This window comes from Haliotis rubra, unplaced genomic scaffold (genome assembly GCF_003918875.1).
Source record: "Haliotis rubra isolate DU_JTF1 unplaced genomic scaffold, ASM391887v1 Scf4, whole genome shotgun sequence".
In the NCBI taxonomy this organism is placed as follows: domain Eukaryota; kingdom Metazoa; phylum Mollusca; class Gastropoda; order Lepetellida; family Haliotidae; genus Haliotis; species Haliotis rubra.
Genome location: NW_025767079.1, coordinates 5,261,516 through 5,274,826, shown reverse-complemented (window position 1 = coordinate 5,274,826; position 13,311 = coordinate 5,261,516). Strand labels below are relative to the sequence as shown.

The window sequence follows — 13,311 nt, the reverse complement described above, 5'->3', positions numbered from 1 at the left end:
AACAAACAAAACAATACAATCGATATAAAGTCGTATAACACTCACCACATCACCATTTTCACTCCGTTATTCTTTAGGTGTTGATTCATCTTGTTCCCAGACTTTGTCTTTGTCACAAAGAACTTAAACCCTTAGTGAAAGCAAAGCTGCACAGAACACAAATAAAGCCTCTATAGTATAAACGTTGGGATGTTGATGCCGAGATCTTCAGAAATGAATTACACATATGAATATAACAGTGCGGCTTTACGTGTTTGCATTCGGGACTGGATCATTCGGTTTGTTTGCTGGAGTGAATATGAGCAAAAACCCACGCAGCTGACAAAAATTGTAAATCACAGGCATCAGATTTCGTTCAATAATGGCTGGACAATTCCCGTTTACTGCCCTCCTGCTCCTAACAACTCTTCCCTCCTCTCCCCCATTCCCCTCTAAACGTCTACTAGACTGTTGTACTTATAACAATGATAACTACTTTCAGAGTGGACTTGGGATACCCATGTGGCTGATGGTGGTCCTGGTGTCAGCAGATGGATCATCACTTCATTGCAGCCTCTGCAGTTGTTTTCAAACAAAGGATGAAGTCATTGCAGATTGTTCAAATAGATCCTTACCATCAGTTCCCGGTCACCTCCCATACAATATCACAGAGCTGAGTCTGAGTCATAACAGAATGACAAATATTGGTAAACAACTGAAGAAGTATACCTCTTTAAAACGCCTGGATGTGTCATTCAACAAACTCTACATGTTTAGGAGAAACGACTTTGTTGAGCTAACAGAGTTACGCGTTCTGGTGCTTAGCAATAATCAGCTTTTCTTGCGTAAAAGTGTTTATCCAAAAGGAATGTTCCGGTTCCAGAAGAAACTGAAGGTTTTGAAAATGGAAAATCATTCTCCGGTAGAATTTGAAGGACAACTCCAAAATTCACAAACAGAAATAAATTTACTCCAGTACCCAGATGAAACTTTGCAGGATCTAATTTCCCTTGAGGAACTTCACATTGATGGGCTGAGAAATCGAACGTTTGGAGAAGGATTTAAATACACCAACATCACGACACTGAAGATTGGAGGAAACTGCAACATGAGGGACGTGTTGAATGAAACATTATGTCACCAACTCTACGAAACATGATATTTCTCCATTTAAAGATAATTCTACTGGTGACATACCGTGGCCCTATAAGAAACATGTAATTTCACCATAAATATTCCACCGAATGCAAACACATGCAAACTTCAGCAACGAGAAACTGAGTTACACCATTCCTGGAATGAGATTTGGTAAAAATAGACTTAAGATTTTGGATGTGTCATATAATTTCTTTACTCGGTGGGTTGGACCAGTTGTTGGGTTTCATCATCAAGAATTCGTTGATGGATCACACAATTATTGTGATTTTATAAACACACACTTCTTTGATGATTTCATTTCGTTGAGAATACTGAACATAAGCTTCAATTATCTTGGCTACACATTACATAATGAAACATTTCGTAAACTATTCAAGCTCGAACACCTGGATCTATCAAATAATAAACTGAGTACTCTTCCAAGGGACGTTTTTAAGGGCTTAGAAAATCTACAGTACTTGAGTGTTGGGTCCAACTTTTTGAATACGTGGAATGCCAACATTGGGGACCTGATAAACTTGGAACTTTTAGATCTCTCCGATAATCTCTTTGAGCAGCTTGATGTAACCTTTAGAAATCAGATTGATGACAATGGGAGCAATGGACTGAAAATGAAGCTTCATAAAAACCCATGGAAATGTACATGTGAGACACTGAGCTTCTTGAAGTGGCTGGACATTAAACGAAGTAGTGTTTATGATGTTCAAGATCTACTCTGTACAGGGTCAAATGGTGGCCAGAAAAACATGAGCAACCTACAAGACATCATAATGGAACTGGAGAAGAGCTGTGCATCCTACACTGGGGTGGTGATTGGGATGCTCAGTGTCATCATGCTGGTCCTGACATTTGCCGTGACAAGCATCGTGTACAGATACAGGTGGAAACTGAGGTACCTCTACTACGTTGCCCGAAACCGACACAGAGGCTACCTGCTTGTAAAAGAGGAGGAAGAGGAGTTCGAGTTTGATGCCTTCATATCCTACGCTGATGAGGACCGTGGACTTGTAGTTAGGAACATGAGGCAGAGGATTGAAGAGATGCAAGGTCTAAAGCTCTGTATTCTTCACCGAGACTTTCTCGTTGGGGAAACTATCGCTGCCAACATCCTGAACGCCGTGAAATCCAGCAGGAAGACGGTGATTGTCCTGTCAAGACACTTCTTGAAGAGCTACTGGTGTGAGTACGAAGTGGAGATGGCTAAGATGGAGAGTATCTTCACGGGACGGAACACCCTGCTGGTTGTTGTACTGGAGAACATCCCTGTGAAGGACCTGACCCCTGACATTATGATGTTGATGCGTCAAGATTCCTATGTAGAGTACACGGATGATCAGGATGGTCAAGAAGTGTTCTGGCAGAATCTGGAGCGGGCAATACGTAGATTATAATGTGATGATTCATCGGAGTCACCTATTTTAAAGTGTACATTTCTATGCATATTTCAACATTTTCTGTTCTTTAACACACTGTTTTTTCTTCCGATCTAGAGCTTGTTGTATATAGGAGTATGACAATATATACAATACTTGTATATCAAGGTTTGTGAGTGAGTGAGTCCGGACAATAGCTGTTGAGTTTGTTGCTAAAACGGGTGCAACTAAATTAAATGAGATTAACTTCACATTTTGAGCAGACATTTCTGAAAAATGAGGAGCTTTCGTCAAGACCTTTGTTGTAAAACTCTCCTCAGAAACCACTGTGCAAATAACACCTGGATTATTCAGATTAGTTTTTAGTAAATTGTGTATTTATTTGTCAACTAAAGTTACACATCTAACTATGTATATATGAATAACCGTAATATGAGGTAAGTGATTAAAATCAATATTTTATACATCAGAAAACTGATATGGAAATACTGACTGATCTCAAACTCATGAAATGAGACAAAGGTTAAAAAAATGCTGGAATAATTTCAGCAGAAATATGTGCGAAGTGAAGTACTACTGAAATATGTAAATAGGTACTTTCTCTGTATATAGGTCATTGGCTTTTATACGAACATAAGATTTGCCATTTTTAATGCAAAACGATAATAATATGATTTGTGGTGTTTTCCGTAATCACTGTTTAACTGTTGACAATATAATATCGAAATCTGTATGATTTGACACTAGGCATTTTGACATGCTCTTGAAGAGATGTGGTGTCAATAGTCAGTTCACAAATTCATTTCACAAATTCTCCCCAAGAGAAACGCTTGGGGAATGCTGTTCCATGTCTTAACCAACGCTTGTCCCAATTCAGTTAACGTCAATGGCTGATTTTGTTTGCTCGATAAGGGACAGGTACGGAGAAACAGTTGGCCAGGGGAGTACCAGAGTGTTCTGCTGTCTCAGGAAATCTGTCACAACACGAGCGATATGTTGACGGGCATTATCTTGCTGATGCGTGAAGTTAATGTTCTTGAATGAACGGATGACAATGTCAAGTTGTGTTCAATCAGGAGATGTGACGTCTCCCCATATCATAACTCTTCGCCACCAAACTCTCGATGTTAAACAATGCACGTATCAGCATACCGTTAACTTCGCCGTCTGTACACCCTTGCCCTGCCATCTGAACTGTCCAGATGCAATATCGTCTCGTCAGTGAACAAAATACCATCCCAATCTTGTCTCCTGACGTGACAACACGCGTGGACGGCCGGTCCGAGGCAAATCTTTCGTGTTCCCATTATGTTGAAAACGTCTCCATAGAAATGAGATCGTGTTTCGATCGACACCAAAAAGGCCAAAATGGTCTCCAGCATACCCAGGGCGCGGAGACGCTGATTTTCTGTAAGGCGTGGCATGACGTACGCGCAGTTTAGGTTGATATTAACGTATATCCACAACTTCAGGTGTCAAAAAGCATGCAGAAGCTGAATAAGTTCATTGTGCACGTGCCAACGCGATACGTGACATCAAATTTCATGCAAAGCGCTTTGCTATATGTTTATTTAGAGTTATTTTTATAACATTCAAATGACTTTTTTCCGTTAGTATACATGTTCAGGTGAAGGTGTTTGATATTTTACTGTGAATATTTATGTTATGCACTCAAGTGGGTTTCTAAGGTTAACATCAATTTTCATGACATATACATAAATACATATGTAGAACATCATATCGTACTGTATTATTTGTTCGATTTATTCTGCCATTAAACTGACATCGTAAACGCTACCTGCGTTTGTGGTTCATTCATAAAACCACTTTGGTCATAGATGTAATATTTGTAGCGTCATGTAGCTGTTCTGTAGCAATATCATTTTTGGTTTGTTATTTAATACCGCAATCAGAATTGTCTAACAATATGACGTTCATTCTAAGCGATATCAACGCTTATTACCTATTAGATAAATAAGAGGTATTTTCTTATTGGTGAAAAGCCAATGCATAGGGAATAGTACACTTAAGTTTTACGGGTAGAATGAATCCTTCTTAAACCCGTAAAGTTGGCTTATGTATCAATATATCGTCGGGGCGGTGGGGTAGCCTAGTGGTTAAAGCGTCCGCTCGTCACGCCGAAGACCCGGGTTCGAATCCCCCACATGGGCACAGTGTGTGAAGCCCATTTCTGGTGTCCCCCGCCGTGATATTGCTGGAATATTGCTAAAAGCGGCGTAAAACCATACTCACTCACTCCCTCACTCAATATATCGTCAGGTCGTGTGTAAAATATTCAACATCTCGGAAAGCGCACGTAAAAATCTACAAAGCAAGCAAGCCTGGTCGTCAGAGGTGAGGTGAGGTGAAATTGGGTTTAACGTCGTGCTTGAGAATATTTCGCTCATATGACGACGTCCTGGTCGTCAGAGAAAACACACGATGGGAAACAGAGGAGCCGTTATGTGCACAAAGGCACGTGTGTGTTTGAATCTGTCACTGTTCATGATCCTTTCCTTATTACGATACGTATCTACATATCGTATCGTGACCTCACTATCGAGATACGTATTGTATCGTGAACTCAGTATCGCAATACTTATCATATCGTGAGGCACCTTTATCGTGATATCTTTATCGTAAACCATATAGGACAATTTGAACGTCGCACGTAAATTTAGGGCAGTAAATCCAGATAAGCTGACTTGTCACGCGACATACCACAGATGCATTGTGGGACTGTTGACATAGGTTTAGTGTGACTGTCGCTGTTTAATTGTGAATCGACCCGAGACATGTTTTCCTTCGAAAAGTTAAACCTATTGTTTCGACCAGTGATATTAGACGAGTTAAGAAATTGCAAATCAAGAAAATAGATGCTAAAAAGAGTTGTACTGTCACTGAAGGAGACTACACAAGGCAATGACAACTGACAGAAATTAACAAAATATCTGCATTTTAGGGGGAAATCGTATTTTTTCATACATTTTTCCTAATTATACAAAAATAATCATGCTGAACCCCCACAGATTACATATCAAAATGTGGGAAATTGAATACTGAACACATTTCACCGCACAATTATATGTCTTATGCTTAGTTTCAGCTGTAGCATAGTTTTTTAGACAGATGGTCGGATTCAAGAAAATGGCGATTTAGCCTGGCATGGGGGTGTCCATCACGTGATTCCATAAACTGCATACCTTAAGCTATATGAAAATCATAGTGGCTGTTTGCCCCTCAATTTGGTGGTGAAATCTCATCTGGATCATGGACTACATCGTGACGTCGGTTTACAGGAGTACGTTTTGATTACGAGGGGGCAGACTAGAATGGCCTGGTGACGCCAGTGGAGTGGCAAATGCACAGACGTAACGCAAAAAGTGTACTTTATCATCAGATAAGGTGCTGTCGGCGCCTTTGATCATTTGGAGAAGCATCTTTGAATATCTGGTAATAAGCCGTGTAACTAATATTACCAAAGAGATGGTTTTACTTCGTTATTGGCTTTACGGATCCATAACCAGCGATAGTGCAGTTTGTTTGGCTTCTTCCCATCAAGACCGCCACGTTCCTATACTTTCATGCTTACACTTTACGATACAAAACGTACTTCTAATCCGTATAGGGGTGATGGGGTAGCCTAGTGGTAAAAGCGTTCTCTCTATGAATACTATGGTTCAATCCTCCACATGGGTTTCCTGTCGTCGTTTTGCCGGGATATTGCTGAAAGTGGCGTAAAACCTCACTCACTCACCTTGAGACGAGCACAGAATGTGGAAAACTTTACCAACGTGGGAACAATGTGGAATACTGGGTAACGTGGACACAATGTGGAGTATGAGGTGACGTTGAAAGAATGTGGAATATTTGGTGATGTGGAACGAATTATTGAATATGAGGTGTCGCAACCTGAACATGGATTATAAGGCTATTTGAAAAATATGGAACGCGAGAAGCCGTACACTAAATAATCGAATATTGTTTGGTCGTTAATAGTTTGCACGAAATGAGGCCACTAGACACACAGACAAACATTAACAAACTGACCATAATAGCATTCACAACGATACTCACGCTATTTCGGATATAATTTACAATGTACGTATTCAAAATAAAGCTCTGTGGGGGTCTTCTTTTGTTCAAACTGACCTGCCTGAATCTGTATGTGACATTAAACCAGGAAGTAGTTTAAAGTTATAGGCCAGTCTCTGACAGACGTCTGTAGCGTAAGGACTCTCTCGGGCAGTTGTCTCCGGATTGTGCAAGGTGTTGATAGTTCAAATACTCAACCATGAACCTATGGGTAAGTGTGTAGATTTACTATTTAACATATAACAAATAACACACCCAAATGTATTTCTGAAAACCAAATCCACTTTCACTGAATTTTGTATCTTTCCATTTTACTATGTCGACTGACGCGAATTCCTTTCCAGCATACATACTCACGTGTTTATTGTACCCTAAGTTTAGAACCTCCAATTTATGTCTCAATTGGTGGTCTCTGATAGGTCGAGCTATAGCTGCCTTTAATGTGAGCGAATTAAGATTTCGAATCACGTCGGGAATATTTCAACAACACTGTCACTGTAACACTTCATACATTAATTTTAGCTAAATCTGACTATATAGAACCTGTCGATAAAAGATAGTGAAATGACGAGAATATCACAGTTGTATATTTGAAATTAGTATTTACTTTACACTATGATTAGTCATAACAATGCAATGAAGTTATGGGCTTTTGATCACCAGCAACCAGAGTTGGGACAGTCGGGCTAGCTATGCCACAGAATATTTCACAAGTCCGAAATTTGAATGTAGACACTGGTTTCATCATGAAGCTGCTAACATGATGATCATTTGTATCAGGCCATAATCTTGCATGATTTAAAAGTGTATTATAATTTATCAAGCCGGAGAGAGTGATATATTTACAAAATGACCCCATGAAAATTCACTAGTCAGTCGGGCCAGTGACTGTGATGATTTCCTGGCCCGACTGGATTTTTACTAGCGGGCCAGTGGCTATTTCACACACTGATTTTGAAGTGGATCCGAAGCATCATCTCCGGGGCACAATTTTCTAACAATACAACAACACATTTTGTCATCTTATTCCAATTGCGTGGATCGATGCTCATGTTTGGTCTGTCTGGCCCAGACCCGAATATGTACAAACCGCCGCTGGAAACCGAATAGCTGGAATATTAAGTGTTTTGTTAAACAACAAACAAACAAATCTTTGAAGGTACAGGCACTAATAATCTCCTTATTATTTTGCATATCTAAAAAATCCTTTCACTTTCTATTTACAACCTTTATTTTATCACAATTTATTGTTCAACTCAATTTCCTTAAAAAAACAACAAGAATAAATGTGAGCTGACGTCAAGAAGACGTAACCACGCAATAATATTCATTGTGATGGAATCTGCCATGAGAAACTGAGCTCAAATTGAACCTAAAGAAAAGACGCTGAAGAATTCTCTTGTTCTTTTGTTAAAAGGCATTGGATTTCAGATTGTCCTGATATTCTTCCACTTGTCTGAAGACAACAACAAAGAGAATGACAACGGCGAGATATGTAATACACAAACATAACCCCCACTTCATTGTCTGACAAACCGAGCATACTCTCTTGTTACACCTGAGGAAAGGTGGCTTTCGTGCAAGGAAACAATTGCAGTCCTTGGTTTTACCCATCGTGATCACGGATGAATGATTATAGGATGACACAGTGTATACGGCATTCAGTTCCCTGTGCTCAACACCTCTGTGGTGGTGGTATGGGATATCCTCGTGGTTAAATCATTCGCTCGTCATGCCGAAGACCCGGGTTCGATTCCCCACATGGGTACAATGTGTGAAGCCTGCCGTGATATTGCTGAAATATTGGTAGAAGCGGCGTAAAACTAAACTCACTCACTCACTCATTATGGTTGTGGTGTTGACCTTGCCACAAGACACCTGGGTGCCGTTCCACAAAGCGTTCTTAGTGGTACGACTACCAATAGACCAATGTTAAAGTATGGAGTCACGATCACCTTAGCCCTAAGATCAGAATCCTGAGCTGTTTAGGAGTAGTTACAGTTTAGAAAGTTTGCCAGCATTTTTTTCTTTGAGACAGGACTAATCAACTTTAATTTCTAAACCCCATGTGTGTTTCATAATTGCAATGAAGAAAGATTCATTATGTCTACTTTTCCAAAAGGACATTATCAAAGGCTTTGAAGACATAGAAAACTGAATCATAATGGAAGTTGAAAAAAAGTTCCTTTCTTGCACTTGGAATCTATTATGCCTTACGATATTTACGAGTACTATTGTCCTTGCAGAAAGGCTTTTCCAAACCCCGAAAGGTTTGCCAATACAAAACGTACAAGGGACATATATCAATACCGATGTAGCACCATAGCAATTAACATCTGTTTGTGCCTGTGCCACACGTGTGCAGGACATGGTATTTCACAACACATTTACGTGCATAAATGGCAATCATGTACTTGTAGATGCTTCCACTAAGGACATAACCATTACATGTAAGCAACGCTACTGTATGTTTTAGCAAACGTAAGGTATGTATCTTAACTAAGGAAGAAATCGGCACTATCAGCTGTTGGCTTGACGCTCAGATGGAAAGTTTCATGTCTCATCTTGCTGAATTTCAAAGATCTATTAAAGAGGAGACATACAGTATTCCTGGATTCAACAAATGTATTAACCCAAATCCTTCATTCAACCAAGGAAGGGCAATTTATATAATTACATACAGGTTTAAAGATGTGAATTATGAATCCTATTAGCTCACTGATTGGCCAACCTGATCATAATCAATACTAAAATAATGGAACCAGCTAAACAGGCAAGTATGCTTCATATTTAGATCGATCAAAAATGATCCACAGCGATCCAAAAACTATCCGGATTCAAGAACTGAGAAATGTCTTCAAAATTCCTCTTTTGTCGAGCAGTATTCTATCAGCTCCAGCTTTTAGTGTCTACATTGCACAAGTTTCGCAATACAAACACGCATTGTCTACCATACAACTCTGGTTACAACATTCAAGGCCGTTGATGAGCTTTTAACAGTTTTGTGGAAGACATAGGGCGGACAATTTTAGATTTGATGCATGACATAACACACAACATGCAGGGCCTCCGTAAGGTTTGTAAAACGTTTAAGAAAATTCCCTGTTTTGACTATTACCCATGTTTTTTTAGGTGAGCAATTTAGTTGCCTTTATACATGCTTGTGACGGGTTCCACCGATGGTGCAGGATTCACATTTTTGTCAACAATAAATTTCATCACAATTTGATAGTGATTCATTAACAAGATTTAGATTGTTAGAATTGTGTTAGAAATATAAAACTGTCTATTAACAATGATAACTATTAACTACTTTCAGAGTGGACTTGGGATACCCATGTGGCTGATGGTGGTCCTGGTGTCAGCAGATGGATCATCGCTTGATTGCCACCCTTGCAGTTGTTTTGAAACAAAGGATGAAGTCATTGCGGATTGTTCAAACAGATCGTTACCATCAGTTCCCGGTCACCTCCCATACAATATCACAGAGCTGAGTCTGAGTCATAACAGAATGACAAATATTGGTAAACAACTGAAGAAGTATACCTCTTTAAAACGCCTGGATGTGTCATTCAACAAACTCTACATGCTTAGGAGAAACGATTTTGTTGAGCTAACAGATTTACACGTTCTAGTGCTTAGCCATAATCATCTATCTTTGTGTAAAAGTGTTTATCCAAAAGGACTGTTCCGGTTCCAGAAGAAACTGAAGGTTTTGAAAATGGAAAATAATTCTCCGGTAGAATTTGAAGGACAACTTGATAATTCACAAGCAGAAATCTATTTACTCCAGTACCCAGATGAAACTTTGCAGGATCTGGTTTCCCTTGAGGAACTTCACATTGATGGGCTGAGAAATCGAACGTTTGGAGAAGGATTTAAATACACCAACATCACGACACTAAAGATTGGAGGAAACTGCAACATGAGGGACGTGTTGAATGAAACATTCCGCTATTTAAAGAGAATAACACACTTAGACATGACAGATTGTGAAATAACTGATATTGGTCAATCTGCATTTGAACCTCTCCAAAACATTCACATGTTAGACATATCCCGAAATTCCGATCTTGGATTTGACAAGGTTTCTGCAAGTTTTTACGGTCTTCGTAATTCTTCACTGAAAATTCTAAGAGCCAATAAACTGTACAGATATCGAGGTATCGGCCTTCTCGTAACTGTGGAACACATTAAATACATGTCTGGTATGGTCCTTGAAGAATTACATTTGGATGACAACCGGATAGAATTACTGGATCCTCGAGTACCCGTCCTAATGCCACAAACCCTGAAAGTTCTTTCATTGCGAAAAAACATGTTTTTGTTTGGTTTGTATATTCTAACACTAACATCTATGACCAACCTCCAGTTTGTGGATGCTTCGTCGGGTCACATGTCCCACACTAATCCATTTTCAGTACAGCTTGATTCTTTCCTCACTGATTTAGACGCCAGCCCTCATATGACTCATGGCGACACTTCACGAGCTTTGGAAAGTTCTGTATCAAACTCTATAAAACAATATTTTTCTCCACTTGAAGATGTTTTTATTGGTGACGCACCATGGCCAGGTAATTTCACCATAAATATTCCCCCGAAAGGAACATATGCAAACTTCAGCAATGCGGAACTGAGTTACACCATTCCCAGAATGAAATTTGGTGAAAACAGACTTATGGTTTTGGATGTGTCATATAATTTCTTTACACGGTGGTTGGACCAGTTATTGGGCTTCATCATCTAGAATTCCTTGATGGATCACACAATTATTGTGATTATGTAAACCCACACTTCTTTGATGATTTTATATCTTTGAGAATACTGAACATAAGCTTCAATTACGTTGGCTATACATTACATAATGAAACATTTCGTAAACTATTCAAGCTCGAATACCTGGATCTATCAAATAATAAACTGAGTACTCTTCCAAGAGACGTTTTTAAGGGCTTAGAACGTCTTCAGTTTTTGAGTGTTGGGTCCAACTATTTGAATACGTGGAATGCCAACATTGGGGACCTGATAAACTTGGAACTTTTAGATCTCACCGATAATCTCTTTGAGCAGCTTGATGTAACCTTTAGAAATCAGATTGATGACAGTGGGAGCAAAGGACTGAAAATGAAGCTTCATAAAAACCCATGGAAATGTACATGTGAGACACTGAGCTTCTTGAAGTGGCTGGACAGTGAACGAAGCAGAGTATACAATGTTCAAGACCTACTCTGTACAGGGTCAAATGGTCGCAAGAAAAACATGAGCAACCTACAAGATATCATAATGGAACTGGACAAGAGCTGTGCATCCTACACTGGGGTGGTGATTGGGATGCTCAGTCTCATCTTGCTGGTGTTGGCATTTGCCGTGACAAGCATCGTGTACAGATACAGGTGGAAACTGAGGTACCTCTACTACGTTGCCAGAAACCGACACAGAGGCTACCTGCCTGTAGAGGAGGAGGAACAGGAGTTCGAGTTTGATGCCTTCATATCCTACGCTGATGAGGACCGTGGACTTGTAGTAAGGAACATGAGGCAGAGGCTTGAAGAGATGCAAGGTCTAAAGCTCTGTATTCATCACCGAGACTTTCTCGCTGGGGAAGCTATCGCTGCCAACATCCTGAACGCCGTGAAATCCAGCAGGAAGACGGTGATTGTCCTGTCAAGACACTTCTTGAGGAGCTACTGGTGTAAGTACGAAGTGGAGATGGCTAAGATGGAGAGTATCTACACAGGACGGAACACCCTGCTGGCTGTTGTACTGGAGAACATCCCCGTGAAGGACCTGACCCCTGACATTGTGGAGTTGATGCGTCAAGATTCCTATGTAGAGTACACGGATGATCAGGATGGTCAAGAAGTGTTCTGGCAGAATCTCGAGCGGGCAATACGTAGCTTATAGAAAAAGAAAAATGCGACGATTTGTGGAGTCACCAGCTTTAAAGTGTACATTTGTATTCTCATGCCAGCATTTTCTACTCTTTTACCTAGTGTTTTGTCTACTGAACTAGAAGTTATTTGATAAGGTAAAAGTTCATGAGTTTTTGTACTTTTGTAGATACGAGTATAGCAATATAGCTATATTTGTAGTTGTATTTAGTACAATACTTGTATCTCGAAGTTTGTGAGTGAGTGAGTTCGGACTAAAGGTATTTTCAAGTCCTGAGTTTGTAAATAAAACGGGTGCAACTAAATTAAGTGAGTTTTAATTCACATTTTGAGCAGACATTTCTGCAAAAGGATTACCTTTTGTCAAGATCTTTGTATTCTGGAAAACTCTTTTCAGATACCACTTGAGTATTTCAGTAACGTCTAATTTGATCCCAAATCCTATTGAATAATGCATAGGAAATAGTAAAGTTTAATGCTAATGTCCCTTCTTTGCGATAGTTTGTTGACTGTACAACCAAACAAATCGTGTAAAGACGAACCTTTGTCTATATCATTTCTGGCAATAATACTCATGGAGACATTGATAAATGCACCATTCAATAAGACATTGTATTATTATTTTGAAGAATTAATGATCACAGACTATGCCAAAGACAGTATGAAGCTACTATCTGTTTTCAAATTGTGTCAATTTTATCCTGAAATAATGAAACCGTTATTCTTCAACTTGCCATATATGTAAAACATGCTTTATCTTTAAGAAATGAACTGTTAAAAGCATGGATTAACTATATTCCTTTCATCCTTGTATT

The 13,311-nt window shown here is 39.4% G+C and overlaps 2 protein-coding genes across 2 annotated transcripts; both read left to right on the top strand.

The window, feature by feature from the left end:
* Window positions 1-1,223: 1,223 nt before the first annotated feature.
* Window positions 1,224-2,528, top strand: LOC124287137 (toll-like receptor 4). Its single transcript, XM_046723621.1, has one exon. The coding sequence runs from the start codon at window positions 1,224-1,226 to the stop codon at window positions 2,526-2,528; it is 1,305 nt and encodes a 434-aa protein (XP_046579577.1).
* Window positions 2,529-6,739: 4,211 nt separating this feature from the next.
* LOC124287136 (toll-like receptor 4) lies at window positions 6,740-13,311 on the top strand. The gene is given in 3 exon segments (XM_046723620.1): window positions 6,740-6,816; window positions 9,919-11,314; window positions 11,317-13,311. Coding segments are annotated over 3 exon segments (2,601 nt in total). The 5' UTR covers window positions 6,740-6,804; the 3' UTR covers window positions 12,510-13,311.